Raw genomic sequence first — 21991 nt, 5'->3', positions numbered from 1 at the left:
AATAATAATAATAATAATAATTAAGAAAGGGAAAAAGGGAGGCTCAGTTAGGGGCAAACCTTTTTTATTAAAGTCATTTAGGTGGGTCGTCAATTCCAACCCCCAATCATATCATGTTTTTGCAGATCTTTGGAATCCCAAGCGGGCGTTAACCCAAGACTCAGGCCCCCTCCTCCCAAAAAAGAGTCTTTCTTTTTTGGCAAAAAAAAAATCTTGATTTTAATATGAATTTTATGAACAGATATTTCAAATGGTGAATTAAATTTAATGAGAGCCTGCCCCATCCCCATGGACGAAAACTCTATTAGGACAGTGACTTCAACAACGCCATCTTCCAAAAGATCCGATACGATCTTCACACTTACCCTTTACTCAATCTGGACGCCATGCAAGACGTACAGAAGCAAAAATAGATTTTTGTAGTTTCAAACTTTAACGTTAATGCTTCTCCTTTTTCCTATAATTTCAACTTTGATATCTCGTTGTTATGTGACATCCTTTCCACGGTAATTTTTCGGGGGATCGATCAGCTTAAATTAATATACACGTAAATTAACATTAAGAATGGGTTTTTGTGAGAAATGAGATGATATGAAATGGAATAGAGGGAAGAAGGAACAAGAGCATGTGGGAGATGGATTTGGATAGTTAGCTGGAGACGCGCGGCAGAATGATTCCCAAAACAGAGGGCGGCAGAGGCACGCTTCTTTCAGCTTTCTCCCCTGTTTTTCAATTTACCCCCCTCTTCCTCTGTTTTCAGTTTACTCTCCTCATCACCCAATACAATCAAATCAATCATTTGTTCAATCCACCCGTGAATGTACCAAACAAAATCCGTAAAATCTCCCCACAAAAAATGTTTTTTTTTTTTAAACAAAGGATCGAAAACAGTAGGATGCGAGTGTGGTTGTGGATATATAGGAAGAGGGATTAAAGACGAAGCAAGAAGCAGAATCAAAGTGGTGTGAGTGCAGGGACCATGATGCACATCATTGCCTTCAAGGAAACCGTTGCTTGCTCATCATGTTGATAAAAATTGTTAAGACAGAGCAGGGGACCCACGCGGTTTTATCTAGTAACGCAATCCCTCATTGGTTCATACAACAAACCACACTCGACTTGCTGCTCTCTGCTCGCAACGATTCTCCTCTTGACTATAACTCTCTCCTCACATGGCCGCACACTTCCGTCACATCTCACTTTGTCATTACAACCAAACATGATCACATAACCTCACATGCCTTTCCCACCCTCTTAAAGTTTAATATCATTTCACCTGTCCTTTTCTTCCCAATCTTTTCCTTCTTTTTCCGCTCCAACCTCCCTCTCTATTTTTCAATCTCACCGCTCTCTCTCTCTCTTTTTTTTTGGGTCTGAGCCTCAAGTTGGACTTCAATGGCCTATATTAACAGCCCTTAAGCATTCCATGGGCTTGGCTCTGGACCGTGTTTGGTCATTCTGTAGCACTTGGACTTTTTACACTTCAGCCAGTGATAAACTTTGGGTTTTTCAACACACAAGGGTTAACAACACAAGAACATGGGACACACAACTCTCACAAATGATTCAAAAACATCAAACTTGACGACCTATATGGTTCTACAGGAGCCCTCTCTGTTGGTGAATTTATTCTAATCTCCGTAGTTTGACTTTCGGAGGAATCTCCTTGGGTGGTTGAACCTTCTCTTCTGTTTTTCTCAGGGGTTTTCCAAACTTTTCGTCTTCTCTGCAAAGTGAATTCAGTATGCTGAGATGAGATCGAGCATTCTCTGTTTCAGATGACTTCTTCATAGGCTTGTATTCGTGTGCTTTGAAGCTTGTCGAGCGCCTCCTCAGTTGCGTCCTGAGAACCGAAGAAAAGGAGTTATCACACCAAAGTCTTTTCAAATGTCAAAGTTCTCTCAGTAATGACATTGCATTCATCATAACCTGAGTTCTTTCTTCTCTTTGCTCTCAGTTGGATCCTTTACAGATGCAGTAACAGAACCTGTAGCTGAACAGTTGCATAGCAATGTTAAACCAGATTGTGAGAGGGGGAGGCAGTCGATGAAGAACAAAGTTGCAAGCATTTACATCGACTCCTTTTAGCTGGTTTTCTGTTCCTATTGCAAAGCTTTTCCACATTGCTGGCTTTCACCAATGGCTGCTCCGCCTTTTCGACTCCTCCCTGAAGCCAATCAAAACAATTTACATTAAAACCAATGCTAGAAAACCCACACCAGTGATCTCAAAGAACACGCAACTCAAGGGTAGAGCCTAGGCACCTTTAACAGTGATCCACCATTTTTATAGTCCATATCTTCAATTCCCTGGAAATAAGATTTGTAACTAAACAGACCATCTGCTAACTACAACATACAAATCTATTAAGAAAGTTGTTAATTATGACTGACTATAGAATACGAGCCTAGATTTGAAGCGTACCCTCACTTCAGAGTTCTTTCCTCGAAGCAAGGCAGCCTTACATAACATTTCATGCTGCAGAGCTTTCATCTGAAAGGATTATCCCAGAAATAATTTGTAAGGTAATGCAGTTTGAACCGGAGTTCACATTTACCATGGCTTTAGCTTCCAAAGTAGCGGAAGAAACAAGAAGCTTTTGGCTTACCGTTTCCCTTCCTAAATTAAGCTCCTGCAAAATCAGCAATATATACCGTTATGACATATCTTAATTATGAATGACAGATATTCACAATGCAGCTTAGAAACAGACCGCCAGTATCTGGCTGTTTGATTGAGCAAGATTCCAGTTCTGTTGTTTTAGATTCTCTACATTGGCTCGCAGCCTCAGCAGCTCAGCTCCAGTGAGTTCAATAATTTTACTTTCCAAGTTAAAGGGGAAAAAAAAGCGTAATAAAGGTGCACGACGGAGTGAAATCTATTCACATATGCGTCATGCAATGCTCCTTGAGTTAGTTAACTTCATGAATTGGAATGAATGATGTGTTATTAAAAGCACACAATGAAACTAGGACAAAAAAACATTGAGGGCTAAACTAAACTTCCGAATCAGAAAGGATAAATCGAAGGTAGTAAATTTGACCAATCATACAAGCAAAACAAACTCACTCCTATCTTGACGAAAATTGAAATATATGGAGATAAAACATACACAATATCAAAGATAGTAAGAAATCTGCCAATCGAACTTGTAGCTTGGTGGCGAAAGTGATTTGCTGTTCACATGTCAAACCACGAGTCCCAACGGGCAATCTCACACTCACAATAACAAAGATAGTAAGAAATCTTGCTATAAAAATTATTCAGGATACTCTCTTTCTGCTAGGAGCTGCATCAGAGTAGCTTTTTCCTGCATCAGCAATTCATGTTGAAAGACTAAATAAATAACGGTTACTGATACTTCAAAAACCAATAGAACAGCAAGAAGAAGAAGAAGAAGCACCTTCAAGAGTTCCTCATTGCAGTTTTTATCGGCAGGCTTTTCTGCTTGGTTATGTAGTTTGGGTTGCATTTGTGCGTTGGTAATATCAGAAAGCTTCTTCCGCACTAACTTTGCAATAGATCTCTTCATCAACATTCTCTCCCCTACTATTCCCACACTACTCAACTCTATGCAGAACCAAATTTAGCTTCACTTACCCTAAGCGGTTGATTCATAGAAAGTGAAAGAATTTAAAGAGATAGGACTTCGTTTCCAGGTTATGTGAAGTGGGGTTTAAATATAGATGGAGTTGAAGTTGAAGCGAAAGACATACTAGTAACTGGCGTTCAAGAAAAAGATATAAAAAAGATGACCAGTGATTGTACTTTATAAAAAGAAAGATGGGAATCGCTGGATATAGATGGATAAAAGAGAAAAGATGAAAACAAGACTGGATGGAATCTATGTGCTTCTTTCGATTCTTCACTCCCGCTGCTATCGTTCTTTGAATCCATGGATTGCAGATCACGGTAGGATTGTAATATGATGTGGAAAAGGAATACAACAAAGAAAAGAAAAGAAGAAAAAGATAAAGAAGAGACGCAGGTTCTGTAGGCCAATGGAAATTTTAAATATTTCAAAGCGTTTCCGACTTTAGTTAAAATTTGAGCGGGCTTGCGCAGGCATGAAACTTTTCACCCCAACACTGAGAAATTTGTATGAATCTAGGCCCATCAGCCTCTTTATTTTCAATTTCTTTAGAAGGAATAGGTGCACCAGTTATTGAACCTTCTAGAAGAACAAACTCAAAACTACAATTATATTGTCAAACTCAGTTCTTCGTATGCCATGGTAATCCCAGATTGATCAAACGAATTACGAAATCTAACAATTTCTTGCGCCAGACGATATTGCAATTTGCAAGGTGTCAGCTAACGCATCGATTCAGCTTGATGACTTTACAGAAGTCGTACTTAATGCTTACAAAACAACCTCAGACAGTCATCGTCGATTGAGTGTGAGAGTTTCTCCATTGCATCAAACCACGAGCAAAACAGCAGTTACAATTAGTAGGCATAAATAAAAATAAAAGATAAAGGAAAAAGATAAAGGTAGATATGCTTGCATATTACAAATTTGCAATCTAGGATGAGCAACCGTTTTTAACTACAGCTCAGGCAAAAAGCAAAAATATTCGTAAAGCACCATCTTTGACTTTAGATTGGCACGCCAACATCTCAAGCTGCAAGAAGAAAGAGGCATGCATTTTTTTGGCAGTCAAGATCAAATGAGGTGCAAAGTGCTGCACGCAGACGCAATGTGGCGAACTCCAAGTTTTCGCTGTCTGACATTTGGTTATCTCATGCCACACCCAAAACAAAATGACATAATTTTTCTGACGTAGTCCATTCTACCTTAGCCACAAATAAACAGCAGTATTAAGCGATGCACTCTAAAAGTACCATATAGCAAAAGTTACAAGAAATCATGGCATGCAAGGCAGCGATGTTGAACTATAAGGACAGTCAGATGATGAACCCTATGTTATGATGGAAATAAACAGCCTCTAAATTTTCCCTCTGAAGGTCTGTCCAAGATGCTAACTATTCAGTTCAGATGACGCCATTCCAGTGTATCAACATCACCTGATCATTTGTAAATGGCATCTTCAAATATCTTATTGAATATTGTTAAACTATTAGTTGGTAGTTGATGCATTTGTTAGTAAATTAGTCTTGGGTGGTAGATTTATGCATTTACCCTATTAGCGTTCACTCATGTAGTTGGTAGGTTATTCTTCCTCCTCTATATATAGTCTTGTACTTCCACACTCTATGAACCAAGAGAAAATACTGAATATTTCTTCACGTTACATCTCCTAAAAATAGCCAGGAGGAGACTGGTAATTTTGCTGACTCAATCTGATCCTTGGCTGAAAAAAGGAAGGAAAACAAAAAACAAAAGAAAATCGTGCACCAATGCCTGCAAGACTTCTGTTAAATGAACTATATCATTTGATGCTTTTCATTCAAATATATTATTCCCACGCTAATCTCAGCAAATTATGCCAAAAAGAATATGCAAGTCTCCTGGGGATAGAGTCCTGAAGATACCTGAAACTGATTATTTATGGATGAAGAAGTGAAGAAGATATGCAGCTCTATTACGAATCTGCAGGGCCAAGATTTATTTCTCTAATTAGATCATTAAGTCAGTAAATCATTGGCCAAAGATAAGAAACAGTTCGATTACAAACCTTAGATGCGTAGGAGCGCAGGTCTGTGCTGGAGATTAAACATGAACAATTTTTAAGGTAACGACAGAACATCTCATAAAGTACTGGATTGTCTTCAAACTCTGGGCAAGACAGGATCCAATTCTCTGCCAAAACTAAGTATATGTACATATTAAAGAGATCACAACTCTTGTCTTTCAAATTAATTGAAGCTAGTGATTTGAGTATCTCCTCTCCACTGTTGACCTGAGGAAAAATGCAAATAGTTAGCGTCAATATCTAAAGAAATTAGGACCAAATTGCTAACACACTTGCAGAATTAATTTGCTAGTATCTATTGCAGCCTCCAACATATTCTAGCATTTAGCCAGAGTGCATAATCTTCCAGTTTGAGTTATTCATTCTCTTTCAGTTTATAATAAAATGACCAATATTCAGTCACTAATAATAGACACGAATATTCATTTACTTGCATGAATGCTTAAATAGATGAGGTAGGGAAATTGAAAAATAAAATTCATGATTTGTATATATTTTATGTCACAAAAGATGACTTCTCAACTATAAAATAAACCAAGAAGGATTGTGTTCTAAATTATGTTACACTTGTAACCAGTTAGCAAAGAATAGTGAGGCATTAAAACAACAAACAAAGAACGGTAAAAATAGATGCACCATCAATAGCTTGCTAGCCATATGCTATCTTTCAGTAACTTGCACCTCGTTTTACACTTTATATGCACAAGCACCATTAACCTTGGCAGAAGAAGGCAAGTAACATACTCCATCAAAACAAGGAAGCAGACTTTCATAAGCAACAGCACTCCTGAGTCGTTTACCACGAGAGCTGACTTCTGAAATGCATTCGACAGCTTGAATGCAATTCAAATCCTTTGAGACGCTGCATATTAAACAGAGCACAAAAAAGAGCAAGAAAGGCAAAAACAAGCATAAATTAGAAAATAAGCTCGATCATAGTCATCTAAGGGGAACCATTAACACCAATAATACTCCAATAAGAAACTTGAGAATGTAATAAAATGTAGGATATTAAGAGTAAGAATTAAGCATCTGCTATACCCCAAAAAAAAAAAAAAAAAAAATTCTCGATTCTCAAATACATATTACATCACTAATATAGGAAAATCGCCACCATCATAGTCAGAACCCATAGTGACTAGCACTGGCATCATCATGAATCTAACCCCAGACAACAAGCGGTTACAAATCTGACCCAAGCCCTGATATTTTGGGGTGGTCCTCCAGGACTAGAATCTAGAAAAGTTGAAGACTACCATTGTCAGAAGCACAAGTAAATGCAGTACAATATTTGCAATTCCACATGACATGCCACAGAAGTACAGTCACCTTTAAATCAAGTGAGATTGGAGAACAAAGGTGATTATTATCATTAAACTTGTGTCTACTATCCAGATAAACTGCCAATTAACCAGATATTTTGATATCTTAGATGCCTATAGCATTCAACAGTGCTAAAAGGTCTCACTTAGAAGAGTTATATATCACCTAAGATTGATCAACCTGGATAGCTAAAGCAAATTTAAGAGCTACCTGTATCCATAGTTTCAGCACTTGATGAAAAGTTGAAGAGAAATCCATAGATGTCAAGAGCTCTTCTCAAATCTTTATAATTGGGAAACCAATCAATCTTGACAGTTAATTGGCCATCCTAGTAAGGAATGATGATTAATCACAAATATGCAAAAGCATCCAAGAATAAGGAAAACAAGTGTTCTGGAGTCTTTTTTAATCGACAGTGTAATCATCCCTTATCTGAGTAAATACATAAACAAGTTTACCCCTCCAGTAGATGAAAGAATTGCACACCAAAAATCACAGGTACAAGTTTGCAGCTCTTCTTTTGTTGAATATAACACTGAAAGAGCAGTGTTACACAGACATAAGATAACATTGTCCCAATGTATAATACCAATAAAATCACTATGCCATTCTTCTACTCACTTGTATTGAAGGCCCAAGTAGCTACTGATTTCTCTACATGGTGACACAAGAAAACCAATTGTGTAAGCCACCCATTGATTAATAAACCTTCAAGAAATATATCTGCTGAAGTAATACAAAATGGTAAACGAGTCAATGGTTAAGACAGACCCAAGTAGCCACTGATTTTTCTACATGCGACACAAGAAAACCAATTTTGCAAGCCAGCCAATAGCCATTGGTTAATAACCCTTTAAGAAATATGTCTCGTGAAGAAATAAAAGAGATCAACTGAGTCACTGCTTAAAACAGGCCCAAGTAGCTACTGATTTTCGGCAAGGCAGCACAGGGGGGAAAAAATGGAAGCCACCCACCGATTATTAAACCTTCAAGAATTTGGTCAAAGGAAACTTAAAAAAAGATGTATCCCGAAGGAATACAACAGGTTAACTGAAGTAATGCTTAAAACAGGCTTTTTTATTTCAGGCACTAGCATATAAGAGATATACTGATATAAGACCAGCTGAAACCAGCATTTAGCAAGACTCGAGATACGAGTAATCGACAATATACGTTGGTTAAACTAGCATATTAATGGCTTCGGCAGATAGACATCAGAGAAACCTTTCTCTACGGCCAATTCCACTACAGAATTAAGCTTGTTGTCCACAAATGATTGTAAGAGGTTGCAACTTTCAAGTTCAGAGAAATCCAGAGGAGGAAAGGCTTTCTGCAAGTCATAGAAATGAGATTTAATTCATCACAAATACGAAAACAACTTAAGAAATAAAGTAGTAAACCAAATATAAGAAAGGAATGAGTTTTGACGCAGTTTGATGACCTGGTCTCCAAAAGCTGGCACTCCCCAGTGGGAGATTTCTTCTTCACCGCCTAATTCATTCATCTACGCTAGATAGGACAGCAAGTCATCATAACAGACAAGGGCAACCTTAAAATGTCAGCGAAATAGAAACAAATAAGAGAAATTTATTCTGCCTGCTTTTCACATTTCTCAACAATCTTAGACAGCATAGCTTCATTGCCACATTCGTCATCATCCTCATGGCTGTACTTCCGGGCTTTGGCCTTTTTGGATTGCTTCTCTTTAAGCTTATTTTGCTCTATGTAATGATCATTCAGAAGATCATCCAACCCAATAACCTTCTTCCTGGTCAAAATTCAAGTGTTAATAACTTGCTAGCGTAAAAGCGACAAAACAGAGATGATGGGAACTTGCGTGCAATTTATCAAAACCACTATAAATGAAATAGCATCAAAGTTTAAATTTTTTAGTCGGTGAAGCGTAATTAAAAAAAAAAAAAACACTCCAGCAATGAAACCCTAACAGAGCAAGTTCTTTATTAGGAGAATGGTTCGTCACTGTGAGGAAACTGGAAACCAAAACGGGAAACCCCTGAAACCCAGTTTCAGCAGCCAAAAGAGGGAGAGGGGGTGAGCGAGGCTAAGACCTTTTCTTGTTGATGGAGGGAACCTTGAGAAGCTGGTCCTCTCTCTCGAAATCCAGAGGATCGTCCATATCGATCATTTGAGTTGAATAAAGAGTGTATTTTTAGGTTTCAGAGGCGCCAAACCGTTAAAGCGCTTCAAAAACTGGTGGCATTTTATAGGGGATAAGAGTTCGGGCCGGGCCAAGCCGGAAACCATTGCCTTCTGCTTGTCATTTTGGCGGGGAAATCTTCTTGGTCCTCGTACAAGAAAATAGAAAAGCGTTGGCCAACAAATAATTAAAAAAAAAACATATACATAAATAAACGTTGGAAAAACAAAACGAAAAAAAATACAACCTCCAATCTTAATACAAAAACTAGTTAACTAATTTAAATATATTAAAAATTTGGTAGATTAGTTATTTATAATAAATATATATTATTTTTTCTAAAACATCATTACTTATCATTTTTTTTTTTGCCAGAATGTGTATTAGTTAAAACTAACATTTTAGTTAATATTTAATATGTGTAGCTACTATAAGAACTAAATTGATAAAAAATGAATAAATGTGAGATACAGAGTGAATTGGAGTCTTATGTTTAATGTCAAATTAAATGTAAATCTCATTTTTATATGAAGGACCAGAACTAGTAAAATATAAGTAAACTCTATATAAATGTTGGAGACTCATTTCGATACTGTTTAAATTATAATGCGAACATTATTCCTTTTGCTAACAAAAAACATATGTAATATGGGGACGCAATTTCGCAACTGAGAACTCCTGCAAGTTCCGCGAGCGTCGCCACGCACCTCCTGAAAAAACAACTAGTGACTTGGCCATTTAACATATGTTATAGGATAATCTCGTTCACCATGAGCGCTCCTCGCTTTTTCTTCAACCAATAACCCTTACTCTTATTGATGTTGCATGCTTTTCTTAACTTAGAATTAGGTCCTTTTGTTAATTTAGGGTTTCATTGTTCTCTTTCTGTGTGGCCCCCGTGGTGCCAATGAAATATAAAAAATAATTAAAATCTAAACATGGAAAAAATTAATTATACCTTAATAAGCATTTTATTATTGAGTCAGCATTAAATTTACTATGTCAGCATTTTTCGTTAGTAAAAGTTAACAGTGTTAATATCATAGGATTGAAAATGCACTTTATAAACTAAGGAACTAAAGTAAAACTTAACCAAAACTTAAAGAACTAAATGTATACTTTAATCTAACAAGTGAAACACTTTGGATTGGGAAATTATTTCATATCAAATTGATAGTAGTTAAATATGTTGTTACAAATTACTTCTCTTTTTTAATATATGTTTTAAAGTTGGGAGAATTTCAGTATAGTCCCATAGAAGCCACACAATTCCCAATAGGTCCCCTGAGGCTGTGAAATTTCAATAAAGTATTAAAAGGCTAAAATGAAATCATGCTTCAATATTAAATTACCAAAATGCCCTTTCTGATTTTTTTTTCCCTTCCCCTCCAAAAAACAAGCATCCTCTCTGCACCGTTATTGCTGACGACTAACGACATTGGTAACTTTCTTCTTCTCAGAATCCACCGGATTCTTCTTTGTTGATGGCATCCATGAACTCTCTCCCTCGCCAAAGGCTTCTCTTTCATCTCTCTTCCTCTTTCTCGCCATCTTCTGTTTGCTCATCTACCTTCACCTTTGTCTCCCTCCCTTAGCAAGTTGTCATGGCTTGTCATTGCGCAAGATCTATTCTTTTTTTTTTTTTTTTTCAAATATGGTTTTTGGGTTTCAAAATCTATTTTTTCATATTTGTTTTCTTCGATGTGTTGGGGAGGAAAAAGAACGATACACAAAGCTGATGAAAACTACAATTTGATCTTTGTTTTCTAAATCTAGTTTTTCATATGTCTATATTTGATGTTGGAGGGGAAAGAAAACACAAAGGAGAATTATAATCAAGTCCAGTGAAAAAATAATTATTAAAAGGTTTCAATAAGAACCTAAACAGTTTGTAATGATAAGTTTTAAAGTAAATAATGATAACTTCTGAAACTTATTTTGTAATTTTTTTTATCAGGACTTTACTGTAATTCTCTAAAAAAAAAAAACAAACGGAAAGGACGCTTTTTTAAATGAAGAAGTAGGCCGCTAGTGATGATGGTGTTGGAGAGGAAACGTCTTTTTTAACGGGAGAATTTTAGTATAATTTTTTGGTTAGGCATTTTGGTAATTTAATATGGAAGCATAATTTCATTTTAGCCTTTTAATACTCTACTGAAATTTTACAATCTTTTGGTACCGATTGGGCATTATGTGGCTTCCGTGGGCCTACACTGAAATGCTCACTTCAAAGTTTATTCACGCCATGCGTTGACGAACTGAGATTGGATGTACAATTTAGCTAGGAGGAATTTGCATTTACTGATATTTTTTTATCCCTTTGGAAAAGATAGAATGGGCCCATTTGATCCACAGTGAGCTGGGGAATAAAAAGTGTTTGGACCTAAGCCCACTAAGGTTTGTGTTGGTGGTGAGTGGTATAAAGCAGGCCGGCCAACACTCGCAAACACAGTCAAAACCTGACTCGTCTCTCTGCAGTCAGTCTCTTCCCCATAACACATCATAAACGGACACAAATTTAGCAGAAGATATCATGTGGAAGTTAATGAGCCTGCAACATGGTACAGAATTGCTGAGAATTATCTTTCGATGAAATTATAGCCGATTAGCCGCCACTTCGGCTTTAGTACAGGGTCATGGCAATTAGCTCTTCGCTGAGACCAACCAGCCGTTAATGGTTTTCACTCGACATGTGTGCCATCTTCCATGGATAATTTCAACTCTTGTTTGTGGGCCCATATCGTCTTTGACTCTTCAAGAATGAAGATACGTGCATTCGTTCAAGTTCTAACTCCTAACATCCTCGGCAAATTAAAATGCGATAAATATTTGCTCCTCATTATAAATTTTCATGAACATTTAGATGTTTACGGAAAAAAAAATTGACAAAAAAAAAACCTTTTATAATTATCCATTTAATTCTTCGTTTTCTCTTTCTTTCATGATATATTGTGATTATTGTCATTGTTCAACTATTCCATGCGCCAAAAAAAAAAAATCAGAAAACAGAAAATCATTTCTTAATACGCGTATATAGCCCCCTCTACTGCTTGTATCAGATGTTAAGAAAAACAGTTACTGCTTTTATATGTGCATTGCAGATTGAAAGAGGTTCTCATAAATTAATATTCTCAGTTTAATATAATGAAACTTCTATTTTACTATATTTAATGATTATGAGTCATCACCTAAATCTAACACAATGTGTCATTAAAATGATATATAACGAACGCGCGCTCATTGTTTTTTATAACGTGGACGAAACTAATCCCCTGAAAGATGTCCTAAATTCCATAGGGGAGGAGGTACTTTTAATACTACCTCCACTTCTTAATATAAGAGTTCGTTTGACTTTTATTTTTGTTTTTTATATTTATTTTTTTCCTTAATATAGTCCTTCTAATGATAGTAATTCTAGCAAATACATTTGATTAACAAAGATATTTTTGAAAAAACAACATCTGTTTATCAAACATAATTAACTTAATTAGTTTTCTTGATCTACTCAAATTAGTTAACTAGCTTTTATTTCAAAAACCGGAATAGCACACTGGAATTAAAAAGACCGTTTTTGCCGAGAGATGAATCTTTGATGGAGCCGAGTGAATATATTCTCGTGTTTTTCTTACGAGAGAAGGAAACACCAACAAATAATAATAAAAAGGAGCCTATCTTTGGGCAGCACATATGCCTGAACCATGAGCATCGTATTCTCTATAATGATAGATAATTGACAAAGAGTGTTTCGGTCACAGCTACGAAGATTGAAGGCTGACACCCAAAAACACGATTGTTGATAAGCGAATGCACGCATCTTTCTTTGTATGATTGTATCTTTGATTGACCTTAGATACAGGCGACGCCAATGGAAATATGGAAGAGTGGCTATAAAGAAGGTGATCACTGCATATACTGCGAGGAGCACATGGGAACATGTTCCCAAAGCCAAAGCCAAAGCCGATTTACAATTTCACCTTTCCATGCCCAATAATTGCCCAGATTCTAACTTTAGGGCCCCATCGTGTCTTTGTTCCGGCGCAAGCATGTGCTCACCCAGCTCATGCCAACCCCACATTTGCCCTCATATTAAAGTCATATCCAAATGCTGGTGTCTTTTATGATCGAGAGCCTCCTAACTTCACCTCCAGTTTTTATTACGCATGGTCCCCCCCCCCCCCTCCCTTCTTCACTTTTTCAGTGTTGTTATGCGGCGTTTTTTATCATCCATTTTTTTGTCCATTCTCCGCAATATTTGCATTCTATCTAGATTTTTTGGTCCCAAATTTATCACGAGGACGTTCCAAAGATCGCCCCCTCATCACACACACCAAGAGCATCAGAACCATTACGGCTTAGATGCCACGTTACCTAATACCCATGTCGCAGTGCAGAGATTTATTGCTCACAGAGTTGTTTGTTTGGCAAACCCCTATAATCACTTGAAAGAAAAAACTCTCGTGGGGTTTTCAAGAAACAAAAACTTCTTCCCATACTTCACTCATAGAGACACAGCCGAACTTGTGTTTGCTTGAATGGCTTACAAATAATGACCCTGTTCAATTCCCTCTGGTTCATGAATCATGAGCAGTGAAAAATGAAAACAAGCAAGGGTCCCACAGATCATGCTTGAAGGGATTCCCAATCTGTCTGGATCTGCAGCCTTATTATTAGATGAAAACTTAAAAAGTACCTGGTCAGACCGTGCAATTATGGGCCCCTTCCCCCGTGGTCCTACTTAAGCCGGAACCCGGAAGAACAAAAGATTGCAGAAGAAAGAAATAACCTCCTTTAGAGATTCTTCTCATGTCCGATGGTAGAGAGAGAGGGGGGGGGGAGGGACTTGAAAACGATTACAGTTTTAAGATTCGGTATAAATTTGACGATACTAATGTATGCCTAGTTCTTTAATTCGTTTATTGAGTAAAATCTTGACCGAGTGCTTTCTTTTCTTCGGGGTTTGCGTCACAGTAAAGAACGTCACTCGGTAAGATTGTGAAGTGGGGGTTAAAAAGTTAAAAGTGGAGAGGGCATGTGTCCTTTTCAAAGCTTACGTCTTGACAGGTGGGGACAGCGTAGCAGTCGTGTAATTTAAAAGTAGGGTCGTCCCCTCTCGTCCACAGCTAATACCACAAAGCGAACACGGATAGATAGACAGATATTTTAGCAGCAATATTAGCCACGCTGGCGCTGTGAGTAAATGAGAATGAGAGTGCGATGTAAGAATCGATAAAGTTGTTTGTTAGTATAAAAAATTTTGATTTTTAATTTGATTATAAATATAAGATTTTATTTTATTTTATCTCTTATATTTATTGATTTTGTTTTATAGTAATCTTTATAGTAATTTATATATATCAAATTTCGTGACATGATAATTCTCATTAATATATACTTGATTAGTAAGTATATTTAAGAAGATAACATTTTTTTATTACAGTTAACTAACTTAATTGGTTTTTTTTAATCTATTTTATTTATTCAACTACTTTTCTATTTTATAAGTTTAAGAATTTGGATTTGTTAACACAGATTATGACCTCCCGGCTGCTTATCGAAGAAGATTCATTACTTGGAGAGTTGGAGAAGAAGAAAAAACGGAGCGAAAAAATATAAATTGGGTTTGGTGAGTACTAAATAAACAGTAATTTATGGTGAATAAGGTGGTAAAACGTTCTAACCATTGCAAGGTGGCTGTTTTGATTGGGCGGGAGAAGCTTCCTAGTTTGCCACCCTAAGCAATGTTATAAGTAACGGACACAATTGCATCAGAATTCAGCAGCATCACCGATTCGCCGTGTCGGAGATGATTTATGGAGTGACGGCGGAATTGGCAAGTCTTGTCAAACTAAAAATCATCAAAGACGGTGAAAACAATCAGTATCCCCGCAATGGAATTATGAAGGAATGATTAATAGGCGAACTTAATGGGCATAGTGGGAGACTGGGACCTTATATTTTCCAATTATTGGTTCTTTTATTTACTGCAACCTCGGTGTCCGTGCCTTTCCATCCTAACCTCTAATCATCCAAGAAGATCATAACCTACTTCGCTCCCTCTACGGTCATCCGTGCAATCTTACTGCCTTGACCAAACGCCGTTTTGTTTGTCCAGTTATAATTATGACTTCAAGATAAGCTGCAGTTATTTTACTGGAAGATAGATGCCAAACGAAAAATTATAAAGCAAATTATATACTTTTCTACTCGCAGAAATGTGGAAACTTGCAACTTGGTGTACGATGGTAACGGCACGCTGGCAATTCATGCGTCGGAAAGACCTTGGTTGTTTTCATATAGCATTTTCTTAACCTGAGGATTTCCCATATATGTCCACTTTTTACTTCCTTTTTCACCCAGCATACATGCAAGCGTGCATCCTCAGGTGAAATACACTCACTGCTTTGCCGTGTACGAAAGATCTTAATTAAAACAGAAATCAATCCCATCACTTTCTAGTTTCTACCACCCTTTTTCACCAGTACGGAAAAACGGGCCGGCCCGTCACGGGCTCGGGCTTAAACGGGCCGGCCCGTTTAAGCTTGAGTTCCAAAAATCACTCATTTTTTAAGCCCGGCCCGTGAGATAACGGGCTCGGGCCGGCCCGCGGGTTTTTAGCCCTTTTAACTAAAATGAAATTTTAAAATTTTTTTGCATATTTTATTATCAAATATAAAAATAAAAAAACATAAAGTTACTAATAAAAGATATAAATATAAATAAATTAACTCACAAATATAAATATCATCATGTCTAAACATATATCACAGTGTAATAGAGTCTATTGAATAAACAAACTAAATAGAGGACAGACGTAAACAATTAAATAAGCACTAAGTTCAGTAGATAATTACAATGTAGATGATCTGGTTTAATTATAAATAATTAACAAAAAAGTTTAACTAACAAACATAGTATACATAAAGAATAATCATTTGTCATACCGATAAAAAAGAAAAAAGTCTATCATCTTAGTTCTAAATTTGTTTCTAACTATAAAAATGATATAGATCTTTATTTAGTTCAAAAGATTTTTTGATCAATTATATTTCAAGTATAAAAATATGGGAGAATAACAAATAAAGACCATAAAAATTCACATACAGTATTTTAACAAGTTTTGACAACTTATAAATAACATATATTTTTGTGAATATGTTTAGTTTTTATTTTACAATTTTCACGTTTTTTTGGTTATTTTTCCCACAACTATAATGATTCTTTTTTTTTTTTGTGAATGCTATCTATGTGAACGGTTGGAATAAGTAAAATTAAGATTATGCTATGTCTAAAATGTTAGGGTTTCTTTTTTTTAGTTAGAAAAAAATATAAAAATTTTAAAAAATTGGCGGGCCTAAACGGGCCGGCCCGCGGCCCTATAGGGCCAGCCCGTTTATTTTTCGGCCCTACAGGGTTGGCCCTTTTAAGCCCGACTTCTCTTTCAGACTCCAAACACAAGCCCGCCCTCGACTTAAACGGGCTTTAAAAACGGACCAGCCCGACGGGCTCGGCCCGTTTTCCCGTCTCTATTTTCACCCATTGATATCGTCACTAGCAAAATTGTGGTCACATTCGTAAAAAAATCTCATTATTGTGCGCACAGCAACAGGGTCTCATTTGATACGAGCGGTGGGCGAGGCTAAGTGGCGAGAAGAGTGTTTCCAGACCGATTAAAGTGGCTATTTAATCAATAACTTTACAAAAATGCTAAGTGCAGAAGTCCCACCATCTCAATAATTTATTGTTCACTTTTTCCGTTCAAACCTTTTGTGTTCTTCCCCTTCCAATTCCATCACCATTATATTATATTATATCACATCATTCGTTCATTACTTTCAAATTCCATCCCATGTCTTCACCCCACTATTTTATTAATCCACATGGGTTGCCAACTAGTAATCACTTGTACTTTATCCTCTTATCCCGATCAGAGAGCCACTGGGAAAATAAAACAAATGAACAGTGGATTAAAACCACTGCGGAGCATCACGTGCTTCGAAACCAGTTTAGTCAGCAAGATGTATGTGCGTTGTCTTCGTCAACAATGGGTAGACACATCCTATACTCATTCTTATGAATACCATGTTTTACGTCATATCTACTTCTCACATCATTGGCTTGCCACATTCATTGCCCCGACCAAAATATGCCTCCTATTCACTCCACCACACCCATTTTTATGCCAAACTACTACAGGACTTGAAGGAAGGGGAGGGGGAGGGGGAGGGGGGGGGGCGGGACAACAGACGTTATTAGTAATACTACCAACACATAACTGAAAATCGCAAGAGCATTCACATGAAACCAACCACCCAGAAAATATGAAACCTACGCTCGAACTCCAAAGCCCAAACTACTTTTGGGAGAACGTTTATTTTTTTTATTCACGCAAAACAAAGAAAATCTCACATGCAAGCTCCTCAGATCCTCTTGAAGAAAATGAGACGCCATTAACCTGCTAATTAAAAATTTATGGATACATGTAGTATGACTTATTAAATTTTGTGTTAGGGGCATTTGCATTTGATTAAGATTTTTCACACTTTGCATAACTGACTTATGAAAACGAAGAGCCACGCTTGTTTATTTATTTTCGCTACACAAAATAAATGTATTATTTCATTAAGTAGAATTAGAATTTACTCTGAATATGAATTTGATTTGGTTATATAATTATTTGAATTACTTGAACTTGAATGACTGTACTGTTTAATAAGTTGGGGAAATAATTTTAACAGGGACAAAAGACAACGGAACAATGGGGGCCAATTGATGTGAGGGGGTTAAAAAGGACAAACTGTGAGAGGACTGAGAAAAGCAAAGGCATAGTAGCCGAGAGCCCCGCCGAAGTCCATTCTGATCCATCGCCATGTGACCTCTGAAACTTGCTTCTATCTCTCTCTTCTCTTTGCGCGACATTTTCTTCTTCGCTTTTCTGAATCCCCCATTTTAAAATGCTGCTTCAATAATTGGCCAGCATTTCCCATTACTCGACCTCATCCTACCACGCCCCTCCCTCTCAAATGCTTTACCGATTTTCGTTCCATTAGTTTTTTTCATTACATAAAATACACTCTACCACCCTTTTGTTTATTCTTGGTGCAAAAACGAAGTCCTAACAAATTCTCTCCCTCCTCCTTCACATTCCTTTCACTCTTCCTTACTTCCTACTTCTTCTCCTCCTCCTTCCTGACCAGAATCCGAAAGCTCTCCCTCAACTACTCCTACTTCTACACCCTTCTCACCTCTCACATTCTCTGCCGTTTCTTTCTTTGATCTTTAAATGCAATGGCGGAACGACCCACAAGAACCGGGTGCTCATGAAGCTCTTACTTCGCAACAAGAACGCAGCTGCTTTCACCTTATTTCATGGCTTCTCTGGTTTTCCTTTTCCCTTTACTTCTTTCTTCGATCTCATCGGCAGTGATCCCCACCCTCAGCTCAGCTCTCTCCACACAACCCATGTCTCCAATCCCCAATCCACTCGTCTGTCTCGTGCTCTTTTTGAGTCCTCCTTCATGGCTCCCCAGAAGCCTCAAACCTCGCTGGGTAAGCCCAAATTTTCAACCTTTTCTGCTCTGTATATTTGCCTCTAACAATGCCAAATTTTGCTCAAAGGCTGTTCATATTATCACAGGTGGATTGAAGAATTTGAAGATTTTTGTGTACGATTTGCCTCCGAAATATAATACCGATTGGCTCTCCAACGAGAGGTGCAGCAGTCACTTGTTTGCGTCCGAAGTGGCCATTCACAGAGCCCTGTTGACGAGCGACGTGCGCACATTTGACCCATACGAAGCTGACTTCTTCTTCGTGCCCGTTTACGTCTCCTGCAACTTCAGTACAGTCAATGGCTTCCCGGCGATTGGTCACGCTCGCTCCCTTATCGCTTCCGCCGTTAAACTCATCTCCTCCGAATACCATTTTTGGAATCGAAGCAGGGGGTCCGACCACGTATTCGTCGCTTCGCACGACTTTGGGGCCTGTTTTCACACCCTGGTGAGTTTGATATTTTAGTTTCTTATCCTTCGCTCCCCAGCGTTCTGATGTTTCTTCCAGAGTTCTAAATCACGACACTTTCTCTCATTTGAAACTCATTTTGTTTTCTTTTTGGTCTGAATAGGAGGACGCGGCGATTGCAGACGGGATACCAGAAGTATTGAAGAATTCGGTTATATTACAGACATTCGGTGTCCAGCAAAAGCACCCGTGTCAAGACGTTGAGAATGTGGTGATACCACCCTACGTGTCGCCGGAAAGCTTGCAGAACACGCTGGAGAAAGCTCCGGTGGACGGAGGGCGAGACATTTGGGTGTTTTTCAGGGGGAAAATGGAGGTCCATCCGAAGAATGTCAGCGGACGGTTTTACAGCAAGTAATGAATCCCATCATTGAATTTAACTCCCTTGTAATCAAAATCGTAATCATGCTTAGCACTTTTGGAAACTGTCGGATTATCTTGCTTTCATTTGTGGTTAATTTTACCGCATTGCCCTTCCTTCCTGAGTTGACCTTGACCCCGTGTTGTTCTTGTTTGAAGGAGGGTGCGGACGGCGATATGGAGGAGATACAACGGCGACCGGAGATTTTACCTGCGGAGGCATAGGTTTGCGGGCTACCAGTCAGAGATAGCTCGGTCAGTGTTCTGCCTGTGCCCGCTGGGGTGGGCCCCGTGGAGCCCACGGCTGGTGGAATCAGTGGCATTGGGGTGCGTGCCGGTGATAATCGCTGACGGGATCCGGCTGCCATTCGGATCGGAGGTGGGGTGGGGGGAGATCTCGGTGACCGTGGCGGAGAAGGACGTGGAGAGGCTGGGGGAGATACTGGAGGAGGTGGCGGCGACCAATCTGAGCGCGATACAGAGGAAGCTGTGGGACCCGCGCACGAAGCGGGCCCTGCTGTTCAACAATGAGATGGAGGAAGGCGACGCCACATGGCAGGTGCTGACAGCGCTGAGCAAGAAGCTGGACAGGTCGTACAGGAGGTCGAGGGTTTCGGGCCAATTAGAGAGCGACACGTAAGAGGGGGAGCAGGGTGTTTCCGACGTGGACCGGGCCTCGGCGGGTGGCACAATGGAAGACAGCTGGATTGGGAGGGGGGAGGGGGGAGAAGGAATCTGATAGGCGGGGGGAGGTGGGCCCCAGAAGAGCAGAGGAATGGAGATTTGAAAGGGGAGGGGGGTAACATTCATTGGTGGGACAGGCGGTGTGTCAGAGCGAAAGTTGACCGGAGTGGAAATACGGGCATGGAGATATGGGTAAAAGGTGTAAACTGTAAAGAAGATTTTTTTTTATTAATTATTCTTTGATACGTGATGTAAATAATTTTTTAAAAAGAGGAAAGGTGAAATTCTTTTGGACATGGGAATAAGATGAAGACGTGGGTGAAATGGCAGTGTTGGCTTGTGATGTGTTTGGGTGCAGGGTGGGTAAGAGGGCGCAGGAGAGGAGCGAAGAGTGTGAAAACTGAGGAGAATGATATAAAACGGGGGGAGTGATTATTTGGGAGGAAGTGGGAGGGCTCAGGTGTCAGGGGTCACGGGTACGGTATAGGGCTCATAAGGCCAACACACACTCCAACCATTCAAGAGCAGCTTTTATGGAGCCTTTCGTCCTTCTTCCATCTCATCGTCCCCCCCCCCCCACTTTAATTTTATTAACATAATACAACAAACTAATTTTGTTTCTTACTGGCACCTTATTTTATCCAATTATTCTCCCTATTCATCCCCTCCTATAATCCTGGCCCCTTCAACTCTAACCAAACCGTAAAGGTGGGGATGGCTGAACTGCGACTCAAAATTGAAGGTTGACATCCTCTTTCTGTGAGAATAAAAGTATCATCATTATTATTATTATTCACAAGTCATGTATCCTGGTACTGGCAACGACCTTGGGTAAACTACGATGACCATTAAGTTATAATAATATACTCGTGAATTATGATGATCACCACTTGTTTACTCACGTTTTCTTTCCCCCTCAATTCTAATAATTATTTTCCCTCTTAACTTTCATGCCTCTTGAATCGCTGGGAGCATCAGCAGGTAGACGTGAATCATTGTCAGGGGAGGGATCAGACTTATAATTCTACTCCTTTTCAAACTTGAATTTATAATTCTATCTATTGTTTAGGATCCTTCTTTATTTTTATTTTTGCCAATTTACATTTAGCTCCTTCATAACTTCTTTTTTTTTTTTCTTTTTTTTGGGGGGGATGCAAGCATTGCTTGCGAACCCTAACACTGTACCACACAGGCGCTGGCTCAGCTTCTTCATAACTGCAAACTTTCACTTGTCAACGCTTATGTTTTTTTGGGCTTATGCGTGCCCTCTTAAGACCAGGAGATTCGCGATTTACAAAAGATGGTTTTTAATGGGCCACGTCATTCTGCGGAATTCTAGGCCCAAACTCTCGTTCTTCCTGACTAAATTCTTATTCTTGTTTCCCAATTTCCAGATTTTTTTTCCATCGGACAAAAACAAATATTTTCCCATGAAAAATCAATAATAATGTCACAAATTTCTGAAACCGGTCATAAACATATTTTTGATGACGCGTGACACTGCCGCCGGAACTCATTGCCGATCTTTGAATATCTAAGAATTTTGAAGACCGCTGTTGCCCATTAAATTTAGTGGGATAGGCCCTTTGATTAAGCATAATTGCTGCATTTCAATTTTACATCAATTACTTTCAGTAGGACGGATGAACATTTAATTTGACATGGCTGTTACCAGAACATTATAACACGCCGAAAATAAGGGTTCCATAGTTAATGAGTTATGTCCTTCAATTTTACGTTCTGGAATTATTACAGCCACGTGAACACAGCAAGTACATATTGGAACCAGTTT

General features: G+C 38.5%; 3 protein-coding genes across 5 annotated transcripts; 1 reads left to right on the top strand and 2 right to left on the bottom strand.

Moving 5' to 3' along the window:
- Positions 1 to 908: 908 nt before the first annotated feature.
- Positions 909 to 3917, bottom strand: LOC114762768 (shugoshin-1-like). 3 transcript variants are annotated; one of them, XM_028952342.1, is made up of 9 exons: positions 3404 to 3917; positions 3273 to 3310; positions 2714 to 2822; positions 2609 to 2632; positions 2431 to 2493; positions 2265 to 2348; positions 2074 to 2167; positions 1930 to 1993; positions 909 to 1843 (listed from the first exon to the last, which is right to left on the bottom strand). In XM_028952342.1, exons 1-9 carry the CDS (start codon positions 3536 to 3538, stop codon positions 1627 to 1629), a joined length of 828 nt encoding a protein of 275 aa, XP_028808175.1. In that variant the 5' UTR covers positions 3539 to 3917; the 3' UTR covers positions 909 to 1626. The 3 variants fall into 3 exon arrangements, with proteins under 3 accessions (XP_028808175.1, XP_028808176.1, XP_028808177.1); XM_028952343.1 differs by having other exon boundaries at positions 2265 to 2309; positions 2425 to 2493; positions 3404 to 3916; XM_028952344.1 differs by having other exon boundaries at positions 2265 to 2309; positions 3404 to 3916.
- A 386-nt stretch (positions 3918 to 4303) lies between these two features.
- On the bottom strand, positions 4304 to 9131 carry LOC114762742 (uncharacterized). Its single transcript, XM_028952309.1, has 12 exons — positions 9050 to 9131; positions 8577 to 8748; positions 8422 to 8484; positions 8205 to 8310; positions 7602 to 7706; positions 7439 to 7515; positions 7191 to 7308; positions 6824 to 6893; positions 6402 to 6585; positions 5640 to 5864; positions 5497 to 5554; positions 4304 to 4797 (listed from the first exon to the last, which is right to left on the bottom strand). The coding sequence occupies exons 1-11, from the start codon at positions 9124 to 9126 to the stop codon at positions 5507 to 5509; spliced, it is 1245 nt and encodes a 414-aa protein (XP_028808142.1). The 5' UTR covers positions 9127 to 9131; the 3' UTR covers positions 4304 to 4797; positions 5497 to 5506.
- A 9324-nt stretch (positions 9132 to 18455) lies between these two features.
- LOC114762741 (probable glucuronoxylan glucuronosyltransferase IRX7) lies at positions 18456 to 20258 on the top strand. Its single transcript, XM_028952308.1, has 4 exons — positions 18456 to 18684; positions 18773 to 19134; positions 19259 to 19509; positions 19675 to 20258. Exons 1-4 carry the CDS (start codon positions 18456 to 18458, stop codon positions 20153 to 20155), a joined length of 1323 nt encoding a protein of 440 aa, XP_028808141.1. The 3' UTR covers positions 20156 to 20258.
- Positions 20259 to 21991: the final 1733 nt, after the last annotated feature.

This window comes from Neltuma alba, unplaced genomic scaffold, assembly GCF_004799145.2.
Source record: "Neltuma alba isolate B1F8T4 unplaced genomic scaffold, ASM479914v2 tig00011241_pilon, whole genome shotgun sequence".
Lineage (NCBI taxonomy): Eukaryota > Viridiplantae > Streptophyta > Magnoliopsida > Fabales > Fabaceae > Neltuma > Neltuma alba.
The sequence above is the reverse complement of the archived record's forward strand: the minus strand, read 5'-3'. Positions and strand labels throughout refer to the sequence as shown.

What these genes read in the sequence shown, in the direction of transcription:
- LOC114762768 (XM_028952342.1), bottom strand. Translation starts at nt 3,538, where the DNA reads ATGTTGATGAAGAGATCTATTGCAAAGTTAGTGCGGAAGAAGCTTTCT. An exon ending in ATGGTGGATCACTGTTAAAG is followed by an intron (nt 2,168 to 2,264) that starts GTGCCTAGGCTC and finishes GATTGGCTTCAG; the next exon opens with GGAGGAGTCGAAAAGGCGGA. An exon ending in AAAGAGAAGAAAGAACTCAG is followed by an intron (nt 1,844 to 1,929) that starts GTTATGATGAAT and finishes TTCGGTTCTCAG; the next exon opens with GACGCAACTGAGGAGGCGCT.
- LOC114762742 (XM_028952309.1), bottom strand. Translation starts at nt 9,126, where the DNA reads ATGATCGATATGGACGATCCTCTGGATTTCGAGAGAGAGGACCAGCTT. An exon ending in TGCTGAAACTATGGATACAG is followed by an intron (nt 6,894 to 7,190) that starts GTAGCTCTTAAA and finishes CAACTTTTCTAG; the next exon opens with ATTCTAGTCCTGGAGGACCA. An exon ending in TGCGCTCCTACGCATCTAAG is followed by an intron (nt 5,555 to 5,639) that starts GTTTGTAATCGA and finishes TTGGCCCTGCAG; the next exon opens with ATTCGTAATAGAGCTGCATA.
- LOC114762741 (XM_028952308.1), top strand. Translation starts at nt 18,456, where the DNA reads ATGAAGCTCTTACTTCGCAACAAGAACGCAGCTGCTTTCACCTTATTT. An exon ending in GGGCCTGTTTTCACACCCTG is followed by an intron (nt 19,135 to 19,258) that starts GTGAGTTTGATA and finishes TGGTCTGAATAG; the next exon opens with GAGGACGCGGCGATTGCAGA. An exon ending in AGCGGACGGTTTTACAGCAA is followed by an intron (nt 19,510 to 19,674) that starts GTAATGAATCCC and finishes TCTTGTTTGAAG; the next exon opens with GAGGGTGCGGACGGCGATAT.